General features: G+C 38.1%; 1 protein-coding gene across 9 annotated transcripts in view; it reads left to right on the top strand.

Annotated features, from left to right (window-relative positions):
• The window catches only part of SYNE2 (spectrin repeat containing nuclear envelope protein 2), a 313,786-nt gene that overhangs the window by 33,337 nt on the left and 258,798 nt on the right, over window positions 1–21,651 (top strand). For all 9 annotated transcript variants that reach the window (XM_073242275.1, XM_073242277.1, XM_073242279.1 and 6 more), the window contains exon 2: window positions 8,935–9,064. In XM_073242275.1, coding sequence (XP_073098376.1) covers window positions 8,986–9,064 — 79 coding nt within the window. In that variant the 5' untranslated portion in view covers window positions 8,935–8,985. The remainder of the gene's footprint in view (window positions 1–8,934; window positions 9,065–21,651) is intronic.

The following is a 21,651-nucleotide window of genomic DNA, read 5'->3' as shown; positions in this document are numbered from 1 at the left end:
ATACAGTGGGTTGCCTTTTTTCAGCAGCCCACTGTTCATTGTGTCCTTTGGCGCACAGAGGTTTTTAGTTTTTAGTCCAATAAATTTTTTTCTTTTGTTGTTTTTGGAGTCAGATCCAAGAAAATCTTGCCAAATCCAATGTCATGAAACTTTGTCCTTTGTTTTTTTCTAAGAATGTTATAGTTTTAGCTCTTTGTGTTTAGGTTTCCTAAGAACTTTTAAGATTTTCCTCTGTCTTTAATTGTCTAATATGGCTATACAGAAGTCTGATGCTATTCTGATCCTCGTTTCTTAGTGTGTGGTCTGTTTTTTTCTTCCTTGGAGACTTGTTATTCTTACTATTCTTAAATTCTGCAGTAATTTTTGCTGAGGCCTTTAAGAGAAAACACATGTTGTTGGGCACTCATTGTGTTCTTGTCTTATGGAAATACTTGTCCTTCAGCTCTGGAAAACCTTGTAGTACTTTGAAAATTTCTTCCCTTTGCTTACTCATTTGGATGCTAGACCCACTGGGTTGGTCCTTTAAAGTTTTATATTTCTTTTCTGTTTATCTCCCATTTGTTTATGGGAGATGTCCTTGTGTTATATTCTAACCCTTTTATTGACCTTTTTAAATACAGCACTTAAAAATATTTTTCACAGTACACTGTTATTGCCTTGTCTAGCTCTGTCTTCTTGGTTCTGAGTTGATGATCTTGGTTTAGTTTCCCATGACGCATGAAGCGTTTACTTTGAATAAGAAAATAGACATATGTCCATATTACCTGGGTTCAGAATAGATTCTTGTTCCATTTTGTCCTTCAGAACTGAAGCCATGATGTCCGATGTACATCTGAGATGTCAAAACTAAACTCCTACTGTGTGCCCTGCTTACCTGTAGCCTTCCCTGCCTCAATTCATGGCTCCTCTGTCCTTCCTGTTGCTTAGGCCAAAATTTTTTGTGTCATATTTTTTTTCTTCTCTTTCTCTCACATATGACATCAAAGCAGTCAGGAAACCTTGTTGGCGCAGTTCTTCAAATATATTTGGGATCTGACTATTGATCACTACTGTTATTCCCGCAGCCCTGGTCCCAGCCACCATCACCCAAATTGCTGTAAAAACTTCTTCCTCCAGCTTTTTGTTTTGAAAACACTCAGATATACCACATAGTTGAAGAATATTCATATTCTCAACATCTAGATTCCCCCCTTAATATTTTACTGTGCTTTCTTATTTATTGATTATCCATCTTGCTGTCCCTCTGTCCATCCACTTCTGTAATAACCTTTTAACTTGTCTCCCTGCTTCATTCCCTGTCCCATCTTTTGCTCCCAACACATAAATGGGGTGATAATTTTGAAATATAAGTCAGATTATATCTCTCCTCTGCTCAAAACTCTGATACGGCTGCCCATTGCACTCCAGCTAAGTTTGTAGTCTTCGTGATCCCAAAGGGGAGAATTGCCTTGGCAACATTTCATTCCTGAGCTTCTGTGCAATATTATCATTTACATCTCTGCTGATGAAATTGACTTTTTTGTTTTTTGGAGGAAATGAAACAAACTGGACTGCTTGTTCAAGAGGTCTGTGATTAAAATCTTGAAGCATTTGCTCCTGCCAAGGTAGTTTTCTTGCATTTTGTTCTCCATTTCAGCATGTGTTCAGGTGTGGGTGTTGATAAAGGAGACTAATACTGACTTCATAAGAGTCTTCTAAAATTAATTCTGTCCAATGGAATATAACTTCTTTTGCCTTGATATTATTAAAAATCCAATGAGTAAAGGAAAAGCTAGTGCAATGTGTTACTAGCATGAAGATAAAAAATCTTTACCATATATCTCTCATTATACAGTACATTGTCATGTGAAGGTGTAAAATGGAAGAAATGTTCGATTCGCTTTGTAACTGATATTGTGTAACCTTTTATGAGCTTTAAAATAAAGTTCATTTTATGGTGTCATTTTATGGTGTCATAAGATGACATTAAAAAAGTGACAAAAGATTTCAATCATTATCGATTTTAGTTTTAATTTTTCTTTCCTTCATTTGCCAGTTCCTCCTGGTTACTCTTTTTTTTTTTTTTATAGCATCATTTTTTTTTTTTAATTTTTTTTTTTTTTTTGAGAGGGCATCTCTCATATTTATTGATCAAATGGTTGTTAACAACAATAAAATTCAGTATAGGGGGGTCAATGCTCAATGTACAATCATTAATCCATCTCAAGTCTAATTCTCATCAGTCTCCAATCTTCTGAAGCATAACGAACAAGTTCTTACATGGTGAACGAATTCTTACATAGTGAATAAATTCTTACATGGTGAACAGTGCAAGGGCAGTCGTCACAGAAACTTTCGGTTTTGATCACGCATTATGACCTATAAACAATCAGGTCAAATATGAATATTCGTTTGATTTTTGTACTTGATTTATATGTTGATCCCACATTTCTCCCTTTATTATTATTATTATTTTTATTTTTAATAAAATGCTGAAGTGGTAGGTAGATGCAAGATAAAGGTAGAAAACATAGTTTAGTGCTGTAAGAGGGCAAATGTAGATGATCAGATGATCAGGTGTGTGCCTATGGACTAAGTATTAATCCAGGCTAGACAAGGGCAGCAAAACATCCACGGATGCAGAAGATTTCTCTCAAAGCAGGGGGGGTGAGGTTCTGAGCCTCACCTCTGTTGATCCCCAAATTCTCACCTGATGGCCCTCCTGCGACTGTGCCTGTCTTAGGTTGTTCCTCCCTTGAGGAATCTTACCCGTCTCTGGCTAACCAGTCATCTTCCGGGGCCATACAGGGAAATGTAAAATTGGTAAGTGAGAGAGAAGCCATATTGTTTGAAAAGGTTAGCTTTTTATTTCTTTGCAGATTTATGCCCTGTGGCTTCTATGCCCAGCACTTGTCTCGAGGTATCTTTACCACCTGGAGGAATTATGATACTCAGTAAATTCGATATGAGGCACGAATTCTATTTAAGGGTTGTAATTAGGAAGAAAGAAGAAAAGCTATAGATGTAGCATATGGAAAGAAACATGGGAGGATTGATTATTTCTTTGACATATCTTCTTGTAGAGTACCTTAAGTATGTATAGGTTTTAAACTACTAACTAATTTGCACACACATATAACATAATAGGAATACGGTGACATAAACAAAGCAAATCTATAATTACCATCCATCTTCCTGGTTACTCTTTTATGCTTGTTTTAATCTCTTTCTTTCTTGGAGGCTCTCCCTAAATGTCTGGTAATCTTTAACTGTTCACTCATATTTAAGAGTGAAAAATGAAAAAGCCAATTAGTGGAAATTCACAGTAGGTTGATTTGGCAGGGAACTGACCTTTCTGTGGAGGAACCCCAAATATCAGTATCTGGAGAGCATTTCTAGGGACTTGTGTTTTCTCCAGAAAAGCATCCTCTGAAATCTTCCCTGTTGTTGTTGGAGCTGGGGATCTGGGGAATAGGTCTGGCTGCCCCTGCTCTTAGGGTAGGTGGGGTGGGTGAAGGCAAGAGTCCTACTGTTACCACGGAGGTCTTTCTGAAATCTTGCCATCAGTCCTGATCTTCAACACACTCTGTTCCATTCATATTCTGACCTATGTCAACTTATACAGTATCTCTTGCTGCCAAGCTCCAAACCTCTTAGGAATTCTTCAAAGATAAAAGTGGGGAAGCTGGAGTTAATAGGAAAGCCAGGAATCTTTGATAGTAATTTAGGAACAAAGTAAAGGAGTCACAGGCAGAGATGATGACAAAAGGAATGAAGAGAGATATATACAAAAAAAAAAAGAACTCCTAGCTGTTGTCAGTACTTGTCACTAAAGATATCACCAGGAATTTTGGGAGGTTGGTGGTGACCTGGTGGTAACAAAGGCAGGGAACTTTTGCTGGGGGAATTAATGAACTTGAGAAAATTTGTGGTATGCAAGGGCAGAATTTCAAGGTTAAAATGTGCTGAAGGAAATAAATACTTACTTCCTAAGTGCATATTTTGTAGCTGTGTGTTGATTTAACACATCAGATTTTGTAACTGAAAGTTTTCATCCTTAAGTTTGCTCTTTTAGTATTGTGACTAGCTTTTAATTTTTATTGCGGATGAAGAAGTAGAACAATCCTGATAAATTCCTGTCATAGATGAAAATAAATACCATTTATATACTGTAGTACATCTACCACTGTAAGAACCCAAAAAATGTTAGTTGTTACCATAGTTTTGAGTTTCTCATGCTTTTTATTGAATGGCAACAGCATATTATCATTCCCACTCTGTAGCCGTGGCCACTGCAGTGAAAAGCAATGGGAACTTGGTCAAAGCTGCAGAAGGCTCTTGGGGAACCAGCTGCATTCACTTGGCACTGGTATCATAGTTGAAGGGGTGGTTTATCTGCTCAGTTGATAATGGCTGGGTAGCAACCCTGTTTCACTGGGAGAGATAGCAAGTGTCATAGTATCCTGTCCAGAGAATCGCTACCTGTTTGTTTTCCAGAAGTACAGTGAATAGTTAGGATCAATTGTTTTGATGTTTCACAGTGGTCATTAGGAAAATGAAGTGGTTGGAAGGAGATAAGTAGAGTACATGTAAAAATCACCTGGTCTGGGAATTTGCAACAATTGCTTCTGGTCCAGTGCTGATGAAAGAATAAGTAATAACAGAATGAGGAAAAGTTAATGGGGAAAAAGATGAAGAAATGTATTGCCGATGTGTCACCAACTTCTTTGAGATTGTAAGTGGAACAAGGTTAATGACCGTCAGGTTTTAAGAACAGCTCTAAAACTTAACTGACAAAAGGGAGATCCTTCAGCATTCCTAGGTGGGTCATAAGTAACATGGTGCAGCTGAAGAATAGAAAAAAGAACAGGGAAGAGCCGTGAGGGAAAATGCTGATGTTCAGATCATTCTGATAAATAATTACCTGAATGTACTCCCTACATCCTGTGTTGGTGCATCTTCTGAGCAACTTTTGGAGATGAGATACATGTCCCCTTTTCCCTGTTGACACAGTGATTTTTCCAATGCTATTAGTTTGGCAGGACTTGATACAAACTATCTAATAATAAGAAAGCAAGGGACCTGTTGGGTTATCTCATAAAGGCTCTTCGGAGTCTTTTCTAGAAATTTCTGACATAATTTTTCTAATATTTTATTTGCGTCAAGAGAGTTTTCTCATTATGAAGATATAGATGTACAGGTTCCATAGCATATGCTTCAGAGAACTGACTTTGAAGTAAAAAAAATAACTTATTCCCCACTTCATTGTCATAAAAGCAAAAGTGCTTTATCACAGAAATATGCATTCATCATTTGAAAAATTTAAAATGTATATAAACAAAAAGAAGAAAATAACCACCTGTAATTCCATTCATTAGAAATAATCTCTATTCATATTTCATTTTTGAGTTGAAAAGAATCTAATTAATAATAATCCAAAGCAAATGCCAAGATTTCTTTTTAAAAAGGAAATCTCTACTGTTTGAGGTGTTAGATTTACCAGAGGCTTATTAAGATATATTGCACAGACAAACTATAGCAGTTTCAAAATAGCTTATGCCGTTTATAAAAGGGTGTATAATTTACATGAATTTTAAAATCACAATACGACACGATTCCACTTGATGTTAGAATCTTTAATTACACTGCATTAATTCTTTGCCCAATCTTTGGTTGCCTGCCTGAAGACTGTCCATTATGTTCATTCTGAACCCTGGATTTTTTATGTAATTGTGTGTAACTTTTATTTGAAAAGGAAAAGTAAAACTATGAGGAGCGCCTGGTAAGGGCCCTTCTGTGCTGTGACTCTGCCGAAGAAGGCAGCCCTTGTGATCCCCACAGGAAGTTGGAACAGAACACAGGATAGGACAGCCCTCAGCAAGTTTGGTTGATAGACCCTTGTGATTCATATGAGCCCTTGGCCAGGCCCTCATTCCTGCTTTCCTGTTTCTTACTTTCCAGTTTTTCAATTCAGATCCTGAAAAATCTCTCATAGCTTTTCTTTTCTGATCCAGTTTTGCATGGGCCCTATTTAGCAAGTGAGTTACTCTCTGCAGATGTCAACCGTTTGTCCCCAAGAACAATTGTGTTGAAAATGTTATCATAAACTGTCCTCAGTCAGATCCTCATGACTGCTGTAGCATTTTTTGATAAATAACCATACTAAAATAGTATTTGGGTCAATAATATAATACTTCCAATCAATTCAGCCTTTAGAGTTTGGTTTCACTTTTGATGGACATTTTTTAGAAACTCTAGGAAACAATTATTTTATTGGCTTGTTTGCTAATAAATTTTCACTGTCGAAAACAGAAACCTCTTAGGCAAATAGTTATCCTAAGATCTAGACTTTTTTTTAACTATTTTTTTTCCTACGACTTTATGTGAATCCCACATACCTGTCTAGCACAGGAACATTTCTTGGTTCTCTGGTTGTCAATTTGTTCTCTATTATTCTGTTTCTATTTTGAATTTTCTCCTACATTTGATACCTTATATTTGATTAATATTGAATGGCAATGAGTGGCTCTCAGAGACATTCTTTTTTAATTCAAGGTATTATCTGAATAATGCTAATGAAACTATTTGGAATGAAATGCTATTTTATAATAAGCATAGTCCTGACAGTCCCATCTGTCTTCAGCTTCCAGTGTGGGACGTGCCTTCTCCTTTGATTTCACAGTACCTTCTACATAACATTTCTTGGAAGATTTCACTCAGTATTGTGTTCATTTGTCATTCTCAGAAGATTGAATTCCTTAGAGCAGGGACTAGCACATATAAATGCTTGTTGAGTGTAACTCCAGGGAGAACATTTTTTCCCAGCCCAGGGCAAAATACTTTTGAAACCTTAATCAATCAAAGGGAGAAATAAAGTGGGAGAAACCCGTTTATTGCTTACAAGCAGTCGTCCAGTTCTGCTCACCCCTCTCTCGCAACCCAGCTGCCAAAAAAGGGACCCCACCCAACCTCTCCTGTCCAGATATGCCCTCACTTCCCCCAACCCTTGTAATAACCTATTGATAGGGAAATGGACTACTTCTCTCCACCCTTTGGAAATACCTATTGATATGGACATGCACTAAGGCCAGGCGAGAGATTCTGGAAATGTTGCAATTTTACCCACATTGAATAAATGAATGAAAGAATAAATGCAATATGGCAACATTTTAGCTAGCTCTAGGAGGTACCAGTGTGTATTGGTGAAGAGCATGGACTCTGAAGCCAAAACTACTTGTATTCAAATCTTAGCTCCATCGTTCATTAGCTTTGTATCCTTAGACAGCTGTTGATGACATTTGTGTGGCTCAGTTTTGTCTTTTCAAATATGGGAATAATTATAGTACCTAGCTCCTACAGTTGTTTGTTATAAAGATTAAATGAGGTTATATATACAAAGGGCTGAGAACAGAGCCTGTATATAATAAGTGTTATGTAGTATTTGCTACTAATGTTATTATCCTTTTTGTTTTTAATAGCCTTGGCATGGAAGAGTGGGTGCCCTTAGGAAATTCATTCTGCATTCATTTTTCCTCCTGTCATCCTGAGGTGCTTTGTCTTCCGTTTGGGTTGAGGAGTCCTTGGGTATGGGGAGGGGTAGCGGAGGTCCTCATATATCAAAAGCTGAGGACATGTGTACCTTTATCAATTACCAGGCTGCAGGGACTGAACTAACAAATAGCTTTTTGTTTTATTTAGAATTATGTCCATTCAGTATAGTAACACTGTTACCTCAGGTGGGCTCAGATTCATCTTAATTCAGAGGATAAATAAACTAATTATTAATTAATAAACATAGTTTATTTGGTAGGTAAAATATTTAACAACAGTGACCCATAGTAGAGGTAATAAAAGGAGTTTTGGATAAACAGAATGGAGAAGACAGGGTTGAAAGATTGAAGTCAGGCTGCATAATTAACTATTTAAAAATTTTTATTGTTTGCATTTTGATAAGTGGGCTATTGGGTTTGATTGATTGTAGCTAGCTATTATCTCAGGTTCATAGTCTCCTCCTCAACATTTTATTATAGAGAATTTCGAATATACAGCAGTTAAAAGGATTTCACAGTGAACATCATATACTCAACATGGAGATTCTACCATTAACGTTTTGCTATACTTGCTTGGTCACATATCTGTACATTTATCCATTTTTCTGTCCATACATTTTGCATTTTTACATATTTGCTTAGGTTTATTTTAAAAGAAAGTCATTATCTGTATGGTAGAATTCAGTGTTCTATTCTCGGTCCCCAGGATACTCATAGTCACATCCACATACATGAACCAATACTTTTAAAGAGTTGCAGAGTTAAAATTAGTATTACTGCAAGGATTCTTTAAGAGTCAAAGTGGGGATAGAGAAAGAAATGTGTAGGTGGAAAAATAAGTGCTTGGGAGAATAATTCAATGTAGTAGATTCTCCATCAAAACATTCTTTTTGATACATTTAAAAAAATTTTTAAGTTACATTTTGCCAAGCTATGTAGGCTCAGTTCCAATTGTTTCCAGTAAATGGCAACATTTATGAAACAATGAAGGAACTAAGTTAAATAGAAAGTTTTAAAGAAAATCCTTGTAGGTTGAAGGTTAACAATCAGATACACATGAACACTGAAGATACTAGTTTGTGTCAACTTTAATTCCTCTAGACAAGTTATGAAATCTCATTGCGTGGCTTTCTTTTTCATCACTATTATAACAGCGCTAGCTCTTTGGGAATTCTGCCAACAACTCTAAAGAGCATGAATAGGTCACAGGGCAAAATCTTGATTATGATTCAAAAGAAGAAGGCGTAGTCACTTTGTTCCTCATCAACTAAGGAAACACTCCCTAGAAAACGGCTTTTCTTTTGCAGGGCAGTGTTTTGGTTGCTCTTGCTTTCTGGCAATGCATGTTTACTAGAAAATGCAGAGCTCAGAGTTACTAATGAGCATTTATCCCTTTTATTTTTAGTTCACTTCTGTAACTGAGATGGATATGATGTAACCTCCACTGAGTCAAAGAATGGCATCTAGTCCTGAGCTTTCCACTGAAGACGAACAAGTTTCCGTGGGCATTGAGGATCTCCATATTTCGCTGCAAGGTAAGTAAGATTGGGTGGGGTAACGCTCATGGCAACTGTAGGAACCTTGACCTCATCTATTCCACAAATCGTATTGATTTCTGTCTCTCTTACGTATTTTTCCAATTGTAGAACCTCTCAGTATACTTTAATGTCTTTACTGCTATCTCAGCTCTCTAAGAAAGTAAGGAATATGTGGAAGGAATTTGGTATCTTGGTTTCTCACTCTTGATTATACGTATTTTATTTGCGGTGAAAATTAAATTGTTAACTGTAGCTTGCTTATCATTGTTTGCACTGATTTTGCATCTTCTTGCATAGGGTCTTTTAAGTGTACCTTCTTAGTTTGCCCTAATAGGAAGAGATAGTAGTAATAGTGTAAGTGAATGACCTTTCAATCATGAGAATCATGTGTGCATTTATGCAGAATAAGTATTGTTCATATATATGTATTTTTTAGTGCTTCTTGTGGAGTTTGACAGTATTTATTTTGTATTTTGAAAATTCATTAGCCACTAGACTTTACACCTTTGCTGATAAAGCAAATCTTGGAGCTGAGTATTTAGCTAGTGTAGGAGAAATAAGGCTATGGCAAGTCTTTGAAAATGTTTATGTAACTATGTATTTTAAAGTAATTTTTAGACTATGGACAACAATATGCAACATTCTTAGAATGTTACTTAGAAGCCATAGATTTTGAATCATTTCATTTTTTATTGTAATTGAAGTATAATTGATATACAGCATTATATTAGTGTCAAGTATGCAGCATAATGATTTGATATTTGTATATATTGCAAAATGATCACCACAATAACTCTCAGTAACATCTGTCACCATACATAGTTACAAAATTGTTTTTCTTGTGATGAGAACTTGTAAGATTATTCTCTTAACAACTTTAAAATATGCAATACAGTGTTATTAACTATAGTCTCCCTGCTGTATATTATCTTTATTTGAGTCATGTATGTTAAGGATCCCCACATAACTTTCTTTCTGATATTTTCTTTTTAATTAAAAATGTTTTGAATGATTAGCTTCTTGACTGGGGTCAATAGCTATTATAATAGACTCTATCTATTTGTATCAGGCTTTTAAAAATATCACGTAATTTGTATAGACTAAGAAATATATGATACTTGAGAAGTATATTTGAAGTAAGAATTCAAAAAATTCTAAGTATTTTTTCATGGTGTCATGTAATGTTCATAAGTAGTTGAAATCAGATTTTTATATAACTGAAAAAAATCCATATTCTTGTTATTCTCGGAAGTTTGGTTACATGTGAATAGTAACCCATGTAACTAAAACATCAGGAAGATAGTACACAAATAAATAGGTAAGTTTAATTTCTAATGCTGGATCTGCCACTTATTAGTTCTTTGAACATGGACAGGAGATTTTGTCTTTTTGAGTCTTGGTTTCCTCATATTTAAAATATGTATGATAAAGCCTATATTGTAGCAATGTTTTCAAGATGAACAATAATGTGTGCAAAGGGCTTAGCACAGAGTAGGAGCTCAATAAACGTGTTGTAGTTTCTTTTTATATATTTACAGCCAAAATTCTTTGTCTCAAAGGATTTCTTGTCCAGGAGCTCACAGCTAGAGTACAAACTTCATGGTGTATAAGAAAAATTGTAGAACAGAAGTTTGGCTTTTACTGTTGTTTTATTTGCCATTTTTTTTCAATGGCTTCCAATCACACATGGGGTAAAATCCAGACTTCTTGGTAAGGCTCACAGGCTCACCTTTCTCTCTGCCCTCATCTCCTATCTCACCCTGACAAGTATCCAGTCCCACAGCTCCCCAAGGGACCATATGCTCCCTGTCTGTGCTTTGGTTCAGGTTGCAACTGAACTTGACTCCCCTGCAACTCCCCTGCCTCCTCTTCCTACTGGAAGAAGTCCAGCTCATCTGTCATTCATCCATCCCCAAATCAGGCAAACTCAGCCTCCTCCTGAACCCTCTTCTCTCTTCTGCTAAGATTTGTGCTCCTTTCTCCCTTCTCCCACAGTACCTACTTTAGCACTTACAGTATTATAGTGATTATATTTTATATTGTGTTCTTCCCCACTGCAGAGTGTCCTCCAAGACCTCTGTGTAGTATCTTCTCGTTTACATGGCATTCTTACATACATTATCTTATTTGACTGCTTCAGCTATATTGTAAGGTAGATATTTTTATCATCAAGTTACAGAGGGAAGCTGTAGTTCAGGAAGATGGAATTACTTTCCCGTAGTCACACTGCTGGTGGTATTGGAGCTGGGTTTTGACCTGGAGGATAGTTTTCTTTCCATTGCACCACACCGGTCTGACACATTTCAAAGGACAATTAGAGAAAGGGCATTTCCCTAACTACTTTCTCTGGAAAATCCACCTAAATCTTAGCTTTATCCTAGTTAATCCATAGCAGACTTTTACATCCAGAATATGGATGGATATCTTCAGGAAACATTAATGATTTCAGGTTAACAAGTAGCTCAAAATAATTAGCAAATTGCTGAGGAGTAAGTGCTTCTTATAGAGTGTTTTGAATTATCCTAGGTTATGCAATATGCTTTACAATAGGAGATGAGTATGGGTTGCTTGACAATGGAAATGTGATAGACATACACTGCCGGTGTGAATGATTTTCCTTCATAATCTATTTGGAGGAACATGGTGCTGGATGCATTGCTCTGTAGGGGGAGAGGTGGAAAGCCAATACTCTAATATCGTCAGGTTTATTACTGGGCAAGAGCTGACTCATATTAGCCAGGCACCCTTATGGATATCTACCAAGAAGTTCCCATGACTATAGAATGAAGGATTAACTATGAAATGAATAGATCCCCCAAGTTGAATTCTATATTGTTATCAGCAGATTTATGATTCTTTTACCCTAAGTTGTTGAAATAAAGAAAGGGAGAGTAAGGGAGGAAGAAAGAAAGGAAGGAAGGAGGGAAAGAACTTTTATATATTTCTGAAGGTAACTTTGGTTCATGGCAGGATTATTAGCTGTTTGGACAAAAACATTGATAGGCAATGTTATGTACATTAGCTACTGCTGAACTGCAGGCTGTTGGCAATATTCTTAAAGCATTTGGCTTTGTATACTATGTAAGCAGACTTGTATTTCACAGAATTTGTGTGTGCTTAGTGATCATTGAAATCATATGAGAGAAGGGATTTTATGTAATCTGAGAGGCTCAGGATCAGTGCTCATAACAAAGTTTTTTCTCTTCTCATTTCCAAACTTTTTTAGAGGCAGAGGGAGGCTTACTTAACTTCTAATGCCTACTTTATTTTAGCCAAAATTTATCTAAGGTGAGACAAGTATAGCTAAGTGCTAACTCAGAATAAGATGCTTAAGGAAAGATTAAGATGTCTGCACTGAAATGTGGTGATTGTTGATATGCGCTGAAAACGTGTGTGCAAGGCCTGCATGAATCAGGCCTCAGGAATCAGGCGGCGTTGCTGAAATTCATAGAGCAGAACATACCATTGACCCATTGTGTTCATCTTTTGTGTTATCTTTGAGAAGATGTCTTTATGAAGGGCCCTTTTTATAGGGAGATATTTATGTTTTCTTAGTCTAATGATGAGAACAGCATTGCAGTGGACCATTGAGCAGAGAAAGAAGTGGCATTTGTGAATTCAAAATTTAATGTGAAATGGAATTTATTTTAGTGTAGTGTCTTTTGTACTACTATGGATGGTCCATATTAGAAATGAATTTGATAATGAAAGTTCAGGCTATTTAAATAATAAATAAATGGCTGTATGGTCTCTATATGTTCAGGGAACAATTCTTTGAAGTGTTGGATAGATAGGATTATGGTATCCTATAAAGATTAAAAGATAGGTATCACAGATTTTTCATGTTGGAAGGGACTTTGCCATTCAGTTTAATTTGAGACCAGAGTAGGAATCCCTTTAGTAGTATTTCTGATGTTAAGATCTGTAAGGGAGTTGAGTTCAAGCACAAGAGGTTTGGAGATTTTGCTTTTAGGCAGTGGGTAGCTATTGGGTCTCAAGAATAATGAGTGTTCTGTTGACACTTCAGGAATGTGGGTTTCAAATGCATGGGTCCTCTTATACACATATTTTTGTCAATATATTGGAACATTTTTTGGAGATTCGTAACAACTTGAAAAAATTTTCTTTTCTCTAGCTTATTTTATTATAAGAATATAGTACATAATACATAAAACGTGTAAAATATATGTTGACTGTTTATGTTACTGGTAAGGCTTCTGGTCAGTAGTAGACTGTTCATTAAGTTTTTGGGAAAACAAAAGTTATACTTGGATTTTTGACTGCACAGAGGGTCAGTGCCCCTATCCCCTGTGTGGTTGAAGGGTCAGATGTACGTGGTCAGAGGTCAGAGTTGTGCTTTAGGAGATTAATCTGGCCTTGAGGTGTAGGAAGACTTGAAAGGGATGAGAAAGTGGAGTTGGAGAAAATAGGTGCAAGCTCTACAAACATCTGGGTATTGGGTAATGTTTGCCTGGATTGGAGTTAGAGAAATGAATATGAAAGTGTGGGGCAGATGTGAAAACCATTAAGGTTGAAGACTCAAGAGGACTCTGAAATTACTGACTATGGATAGGAAGGCAGAGAGCCTCCATGGTTTAGAAGCTGAGCTGCTTGGGATAATAGTGGCAGCAGCTATAATATCCGAATTATTAACTGTCTTTTTGTTTAGTGCATTTTCACTATTTTAATAGCATCAACTAATAAGGCCATTAAATATTATTTCATATCACTGTGCTTAAAATAGATTGTTGCGATAAAATACATTGTTTACGAAGAAACTTCTTAAGAACTTCCTATGTCACGGAAAGATTAAAAGCACAACACAAGTAAAGGACCCATTTAAAAGTCAAATTAATAATGAGGGAAGTTGCCTGACTAGGCTTGATTCATCTTATGATATTTCAAATGGCAGCTATGGCAATCTGAACTCTTTGGACACTTTGTATATTTCAGATTTAAGTTATTTCTTGTTAACTTGTAAATAAGTATTTCGTTGGTCATAGAAGGACACAATGAATTTATGTAATAGCAAATTATTTTGTTTTAAAAAATGAGGTAGGTCAATGCTTTAAAAAACAGCATCTGAATACAGAATGTTCTCACGAGCTGGACAAAGACCAGGAGGGACTGTCACCTTGTGTCACCTTTGCCACTGTAGGAGGAGGGGTCGACATGCAGTCCCGCCAAAATGCTGGTGAATGGTTACCCATCTACAGGAACCTGTGTAAAACCACATTCAGCCCAGTTTTTTGAAATACTGTGTCATTTCAAACAATGCTCACATGGTTTATTTAGTGGTGTTATCTTCTAGGTTACATATTTTAAAATATTAAAAAACACTCTGCACCCCTGGATAGATGTCACTTGGCATAGGGCTCAGTAGTGAAATGTGAGTCTCTGTAGTGAGGTTATTACTCCATTTAAAATTATTCATTGTTTATTGGAGAATCCACATGAAGGGAGGCTTTCAGTGTATGTGTTAGTTTTGGTCACATTAGAAATCATTCACGTTCAGTGGGTTAGATTACAAGCATAATAATGTGATATGCTGTTTAATTTTACTTAGTTCAGTAAATAGTGAATGCCAACCACGGTCCCATGGTTCAAAGAAGAAAGACTAGGCACCCCGAGGAAGCATATAGTCCCGCTGTGCTCTGCCCGCTGACGTCACGTGAACGTGAGGAGATGGCGTGGGAAGCAGACCTAATCATTCTTATGAAAAGAGTCAAAGCCCCTAACTCCATGAGGTTCTATTCCTAATTTTGGTATCCAACATACAAATCTGACCAAAAGGTGACTTAAAATGTTTGGAAAATCTTCATATTTCAGTTTTAGGGAGGCGAAGAATGAAAATATACTGTGCATAACATTATTTGCAAGGTGAGTTATATTTTCCTCTCATTGTAAAAACAATTTGGTAAGAACTTCCTCCAGAGTTTGTTTTCCTGCTGAACCCCCTGTAATTGTTCCTTACATTGAGTTTCCTCTCATCTTTGTATGTTTCTTGCTTTAATAAGCCTTGTGAGTTCCTCGAATTTTCCTGTGTGTTAGGGGCCTTGCATTGGATACTCTTCTATCTTTGTTGTGAATGAAGTTTCTGACATATTTAGGCTTTTCAATTAACAAGTATGTAGTGAATAAATGAGTTGTTCTAATATAAAAAATACATAAGGTACCCTGAATTACAAGAATTGTTCAGTGGTCAGGAAAATCAATCAGATAGGATGGAAACATGGATTTCTTTAGACATGAGACGTGGTGTGTATATTGTGTTCAGGGGCTCAGTAGTGTTGTATCATGTTTCTGAGAGAAGTTCTGTTCTACCTTGTATGACAGTAGGTGAATGAGATTATGTGAAGTCTGAGAAAGAGGAACAGGATTAATAAAAGGCTTCTGGTGGAATCTCTACCCTTTTGCAGCCAAGTCTGTAATGTGGAATTTTGCTGGGACTCATGAATGAAGAGTAAAAAAAGGACATGTTTTAGCATGCATTATGTTTGCTTTCATAACTAATTCAGACTGCTCAGTTATTATAAATAAAAAGAAATAATCTCTAGGGTCTTTTTTTTTGGCTGATTAAGTGATTATTACACCCAGAGAAAATAATCAAGTTAAGTCCTTCACTGGCTGTCAGTACTGGACTCTCCCAACACAAAAGTGTCCAGAAAGTTCCTGGTGTCATAGCAGCTGATAATGTCTTTTGCAGTGTTTTCTTGGAAGTCTATTTGCTTTGATACTATAAAGCTGTATAATCTTAAAAATATTTAATTAAACTAAAAATAAAATATCTCTGCAAGCCGTGGTGTTTGCATTGTACAGTTTTTCAGGGAAATTTTTTTTCTTAGGTTGGATATACAGGTTTGGCTTCTGGGAACTTTGGTTCTGTTTTTGCCAGGAGTTTGGGGATAAGCTTACTTTATTCTGAGTCAGTTTCAGCTTGAAAACTAGGGCAAGATAAATCCAGGGTCATTTAGAGTCCTGTTAAAGTAGGTTAACAAAGATCTCATTCATTCCTTATAGAAATCAGAATCCTTTTTAATTAGCCACATGAGAGATACAAGATTTTCTGAGCTTTTGTGTAATGCATGTATGTCAGGGGTTTGGGTGAGGGGTGGTGGTGCTGGCGTAATTATTCAGAGCTTGAAGTAGTTTATTAAGAGAAATAAAACTCAAAATAATTTTCCTTTGAAAATGGGAAAGTAAGAAGCCAACATAAGGGATTAGTTTATAACCATTTGGTGGGTTTCGTGTGCACTTTAATGCTCTGAAAATGAGAGGCCATTCTAAATGTGACTCTTGAAGAGACAGCTTCCCTCATCCAATTTCAGCATTGGTGATTACAGTTTCTTTGGATGGCTCTTTTTTCCTGAAAACTTTTGAGACATTTTGGTAAAAGGTAACTGCATTTGTTCTCAATATGTATGAGACCTGACATTCACTGCCACCAGGTAATTTTATCGTCATTTAAAAATGGTAGATAAAGGGTTATACGTGACTTATCAGAAAAATTGAATGTTTAAAGTTCTATGTGTGTATATCTTTGGAGAAGAGACATGAGATTCTGGGTAAATAATCTCTCCTGTTCCTGGTTGATCTGTGTGGTGTGCAGGTTGAATGAGCAGAGGAAGAAAATGGCAGAGGCAGCCACATGCACTCGCTCTAGGCCTCTAGGGTAGAGCAACACGCGCAGGCCATGCCTTGGTGTTTTCAGACTCTACTGCGCGGGGGACTGACTATTGGTTGCATCAGCAACTAAAGGTTACAAGACAAGGGCACCTGGCTCAAATGCAGAACACAAACAGCCCATCTCAAATTTGAGTAACATTTAAGGTCTTCCCCAAACATTAGCACTTTTGGCTTTATCTTCCATAAAGTGGGATTATTAAGAGTGGGAACTAGTTCTGCTGTGTGTTTCTGCCTCACTCTGAACCTTGGTTGGACAGAACTTCCAGAGTGGTTTGATGTCTTCAAAACAAAATGTTTCAAAAGTATAGGTGAATTCACACTTAGTACTGTGTTACATAATTATGATTTTTATGGGTGTAGGTAAATCTATTCATTGATACATTCACACAACATGTGTTTCCTAAGACCCTACCTTCTATCTAGCACTGTTTGGGGCTAAGAGAGTGCTGAGGTGAATAACTCCAAAAAGCTTCATATACCCATGGCGCTTGCATTTCAGTTAGACAAACAATAAATATTCAAGAATCAGCACATCAACTTTTACCACTTACATGGTAAGTGCTGTGCAGAGGATTAAAAATGGGTTTATGCGATGGTTGCCTTGGTGTCTTCTTTAGATCAGACGGTCAGAGAAGGCCTCTAAGAAATAGAGACATTTAAGCAGCAATTGAATAACACAAAGGAGCTGCCATGCAGAGAACAAGGGAGGAGCATTCCAGTCGGAGCAATAGCTCAAGAAAAAGCTCAAAGATAGAAGCAAACTTGATAAATTCCTGGAGCAAAGGAAGCCTGGTATGGCTGGGTTGTGGTGGGCAAGGGGTGACATGAGCTGGTATTGGAGAGCAAGGCAAGGCGAGCTGGATCAGGTGGGATTCATCAGCTCACATTTGTGTGGATGGGAAGCCGTGGGAAGGTTTTAATTGGGAGTAACATCATCTGATTTACATTTTCCAAAACATCACTCTAGCTCCGAGCAGAGAGGGGATTGTCTGGGAGGAGGAGGGGAAGTGGGAAAGCCAGGTTGGATGCTTTTGTTGTACTCCAGGTGAGGTAGTGTAGGAGTTTGGAGCCACGTGGTAACAATGGGATACAGAACCATGAATTTTTTTTAAGGATTTTTGTGACTGTTGGGATGTATGGGGTGAGTAATAGGAAAAATCAAGGATAGTTTCTAAATTTTTGCCTTGAGCAATTGAGTAGTTGGTTATATAGTTTATAGCAATGAATAAAACTGATAGACAAGTTTTGAGGAATTTTAGAGTTTATATTTTTGTCATGATAGATACAAGATGACAATTTGATGTCCAAATGGAGATGTCAAGTAGACAGTTGGATGTAATGATCAAAAGTTTTAGGGGTAGGCATAGATTAGGGAGCCATCAGCATATGGCTGGTATATTTACATTTAAAGCTATAAGTCCAGGGAAGGGAAATCCCGGGCAAAATACCTAAACTGTATTCTGGGCCTTTCTCTCTTTCCTGCTCCAGCAGAAGCAAAACCAGTCCTCCTTCTCACTTCCCAGGTACAGAATAGCCCTCCATTGCCCAGGTAATTACCCATTGATATGGAGGTGAACTTCTCTCCACCCCTGAGGATATGCAAATGCACTAAAGCCATATTTCTTTGTACCTCTGAATGTCTATTGATATGCAGATGTACTAAAGCCAGGCAAGATATTCTGGAAATATTACAGTTTTACCCACAGGCCACCCCTCCAGAAGTCTTGCCTTACTATTTACTCATTCCCCCTCTTCTGACCAAACTAATGACATACAATAACAACAGCAATAAAATCATGATAATCCTCAAGCCAGAGGATTCAGCCTATGCAGAGTAAATGTACTTTATAGCACAATCTCTTACTAAGCACAAAATATGTTTCTGCACTTGTTTACTCATTCCTAACAATCATGCTAGATCGCTCACAAAACTTTTACCAAACATTAGACAAAGACAGACTTCTCTTTAAGCATTTTTTTCTTGGCAACAGCAACACAATCATGGTAATTCTCAAGCCAGAGGATTCAGCTATTTTCAAAGTCCCATGCAGATTAAGTCCAAAGCTCATCCATTCCAGCCATCACATGGTAGCTGCAGCCAGGGGGCGCATCCAGGACACAAGGACTGTAGAAGCAAATTACCGTGAGTTTGGGGGGTGACTTTGCTGTTATTCCAGGAATACACAGGAGGCCAGCTTCCAGGCCTTTTTCCCAAGGTGCCAGAAGAGCCAGCCATTGCCGGTCCATGTGTCTAAATGTCCAGGACCATGTCCATTTTATTCCTAATTGCTGCACCTATCCTTGCAACGCATGTCCAATAAAGTGGATGCCTTGATCACTCTCAATTACCAGCAATGGGCCATAGGCTGCAAAGAGATGCTCTAGGCCCCTGTTGGTGGTTTGCTGATCTGAACAATGTGCAGGGCACTCCTTCCAGGCTTGTCTGACTTCTTCAAAAGACCAATGGGCTACAGCTCACTTTGTCTTTTGTCCTGTGTGCAACAAACACTGATGTAGCCATTGGGCCACATCAGAGGCAGGCTTTCCTTCTAGCCAGCGCACCTGGGCCAGTGTGTCTGCTTCATCATTCCCTGGGGATGCCAAAGGCAAATGGTCAGTCACATGATACATGGTAGGTGTCTGTGCCACACTACTCTGTGGCTTTTGGGTCCAGTCTTTCACCTACCCCACGATGAGATAGGTGGTTATTATCTTGGTCAGAGCTTTTCCAGTGATGGGCTTTGTAGCCAGCAAGGTATACAGCAGCCAGTTGCTTCTCTTTCAAGATGTACTGGACCTCTGCTCCTTTCCATAGTTGTGACCAGGCTCCAGCCGGTGGCAGAAGCAGCAGCAGTGGCAGAAGCAGTAGCCTTAGGCTTGGGCCACGGGCTGGGGTTGGCACGGCCAGCAGTGGTGGTGGCACCTCCATGACCAAACAAGTGTAGACACACTTCACCCAGCATGAGTGCCACTTCTCTCCATCATTTCTAGGGGTGGCCCTCCCAAAGGTCACACCCATTATAACACATTTTGGGTTCAGAGGAATCCTGCTGACTATGCCAGATGTAAGTCCAGGGAAAGGAAATCCCAGGCAAAATACCTAAACTAGTATCTGGGCTCTTCTCTCTTTCCTGCTCCAACAGAAGCAAAACCAGCCCTCCTCCTCACCTCCCAGGTACAGAATAGCCCTCCGTTGCCCAGGTAATTACCCATTGATATGGAGGTGAACTTCTCTCCACCCCTGAGGATATGCAAATGCACTAAAGCCATATTTCTTTGTACCTCTGAATGTCTATTGATATGCAGATGTCCTAAAGCCAGGCAAGATATTCCAGAAATATTACAATTTTACCCATAAAAGTCATGGACTAGATGAGATCACCTATGGAGTGTGTAGCTAGGGTCTTCCCCAGAAGGGAAGACCTTCTGGGTCTTCCTAATAGAGTTAATTGGTGATCCTGACAAGTTTAGCCACTGTGAGTGGTGGGGATGGAGGTCTGACTGGAGTGTGTTGAGGAGAGAATGGGAGGTGAGGAAGTAGAGACAGCGACTTAATGCTTTCAAGAAATTTTGCTGTGAACAGGTGCTTGCTGAAGGGAGATGAAGGATTTTTTAAGGTGAGATACTACTCCGTTATTTGTTACTCTTTTTTAGTGTAGGTTAATTCATTCCTAGAGATGCATTTATTTGTTCATTTATTAGTCCACAAGTTTTTTGAGCACCTGTGTTGTATAATATACTACACTGAACAAGGGATGGCAGATGTGCTGGCCTAAAGTATCTGATATGATTACAGGGAGACAAAAGTACGTAGACTATTACAGTCCAGTACAGGTGTGCTATAGTGGGGAGGGAGAAGCACACAGCAGGAGCATTAAGCCAGACAGGGGGGTCAGGGAAGGCTTCTCAGAGGAAGTGATTTCTTAGCTTAGACCAAAAATATGAGCGGGTTGGATGAGCAGAGTGTAGATGGGAAGAGTGCTCCAGGCCGTGGTAACAGCATATAAATGCTAGAAGGTGGGGTTGAAAATGGCACATTCAAGGAAATGGATGTTTAGTGAGACTGAATATTAAGAGTTTGAAGGAAAATGTGAAGAGATGAGGCTATAAAGGGTCATGTAAATATACAGGGATTTAAAGATGTTCCTAAGACCATGGAGAAGCTGTTGAAGGATTCTGAGTAGAGATATATTCTGAACTGATTTTAGAAATCACCCAGGCTGCAGTATGGGGTGTGGTCTCACAGGAGTGAGTGTGGAGACAGGAAGACCAGTTTAAGTCTGTTGTGGTGGTCCAGAAGAGAGAGAATCTACGAGGTGTCAGTGACATGGAGATGTCTCATAGGTACAATTTTCAGGGCTTTACACTTTTATTTTATTTTATTTTATTTTATTTTCAGGTTTATTGTGATAATTATCTGGGCTTTTGAATTGACTGGGAATGGAAGTATCAAAGATGACTTAGGTTTATTCTTGGGCCAATGAGTGGATAATGGAACCATTCATCAAAAAACTGTAGGAGAACAACTTTGGCAGGAGAGGGAGTTGGTTAGAGGGGATGACTCAGTTCTGGCAATGTTCAGTTAGACGTGTCCATGGAATAACTAACTGGAGATAATAGGACATGACAGACAGGAAGCCCAGGAGAAACAGTCACCTGGGCTGAAAGCAAAGGTCTGGAGGTGATTAGTATAGAAATGGTACTTTGTTCCTTTGGAGTAGCTGAAAATATCTAGAAAGAGAGAAGAGGGCCTAGGTGGAACACTGCAGAGATAGCAAAAGCAAAACAAGCCCATAACAGCTGTGATGAGGGGTGTCCCAAGAAGTAGGAAGAAAAACAGAGGCGTGTGGTGTCATGGAATCCAAAAAAGGGGACTATTTCAAGGAGAGGGCACTAAA

Source organism: Manis javanica, chromosome 8, assembly GCF_040802235.1.
Source record: "Manis javanica isolate MJ-LG chromosome 8, MJ_LKY, whole genome shotgun sequence".
Taxonomy (NCBI): domain Eukaryota; kingdom Metazoa; phylum Chordata; class Mammalia; order Pholidota; family Manidae; genus Manis; species Manis javanica.
This window is presented reverse-complemented; position numbering and strand designations above follow the sequence as displayed.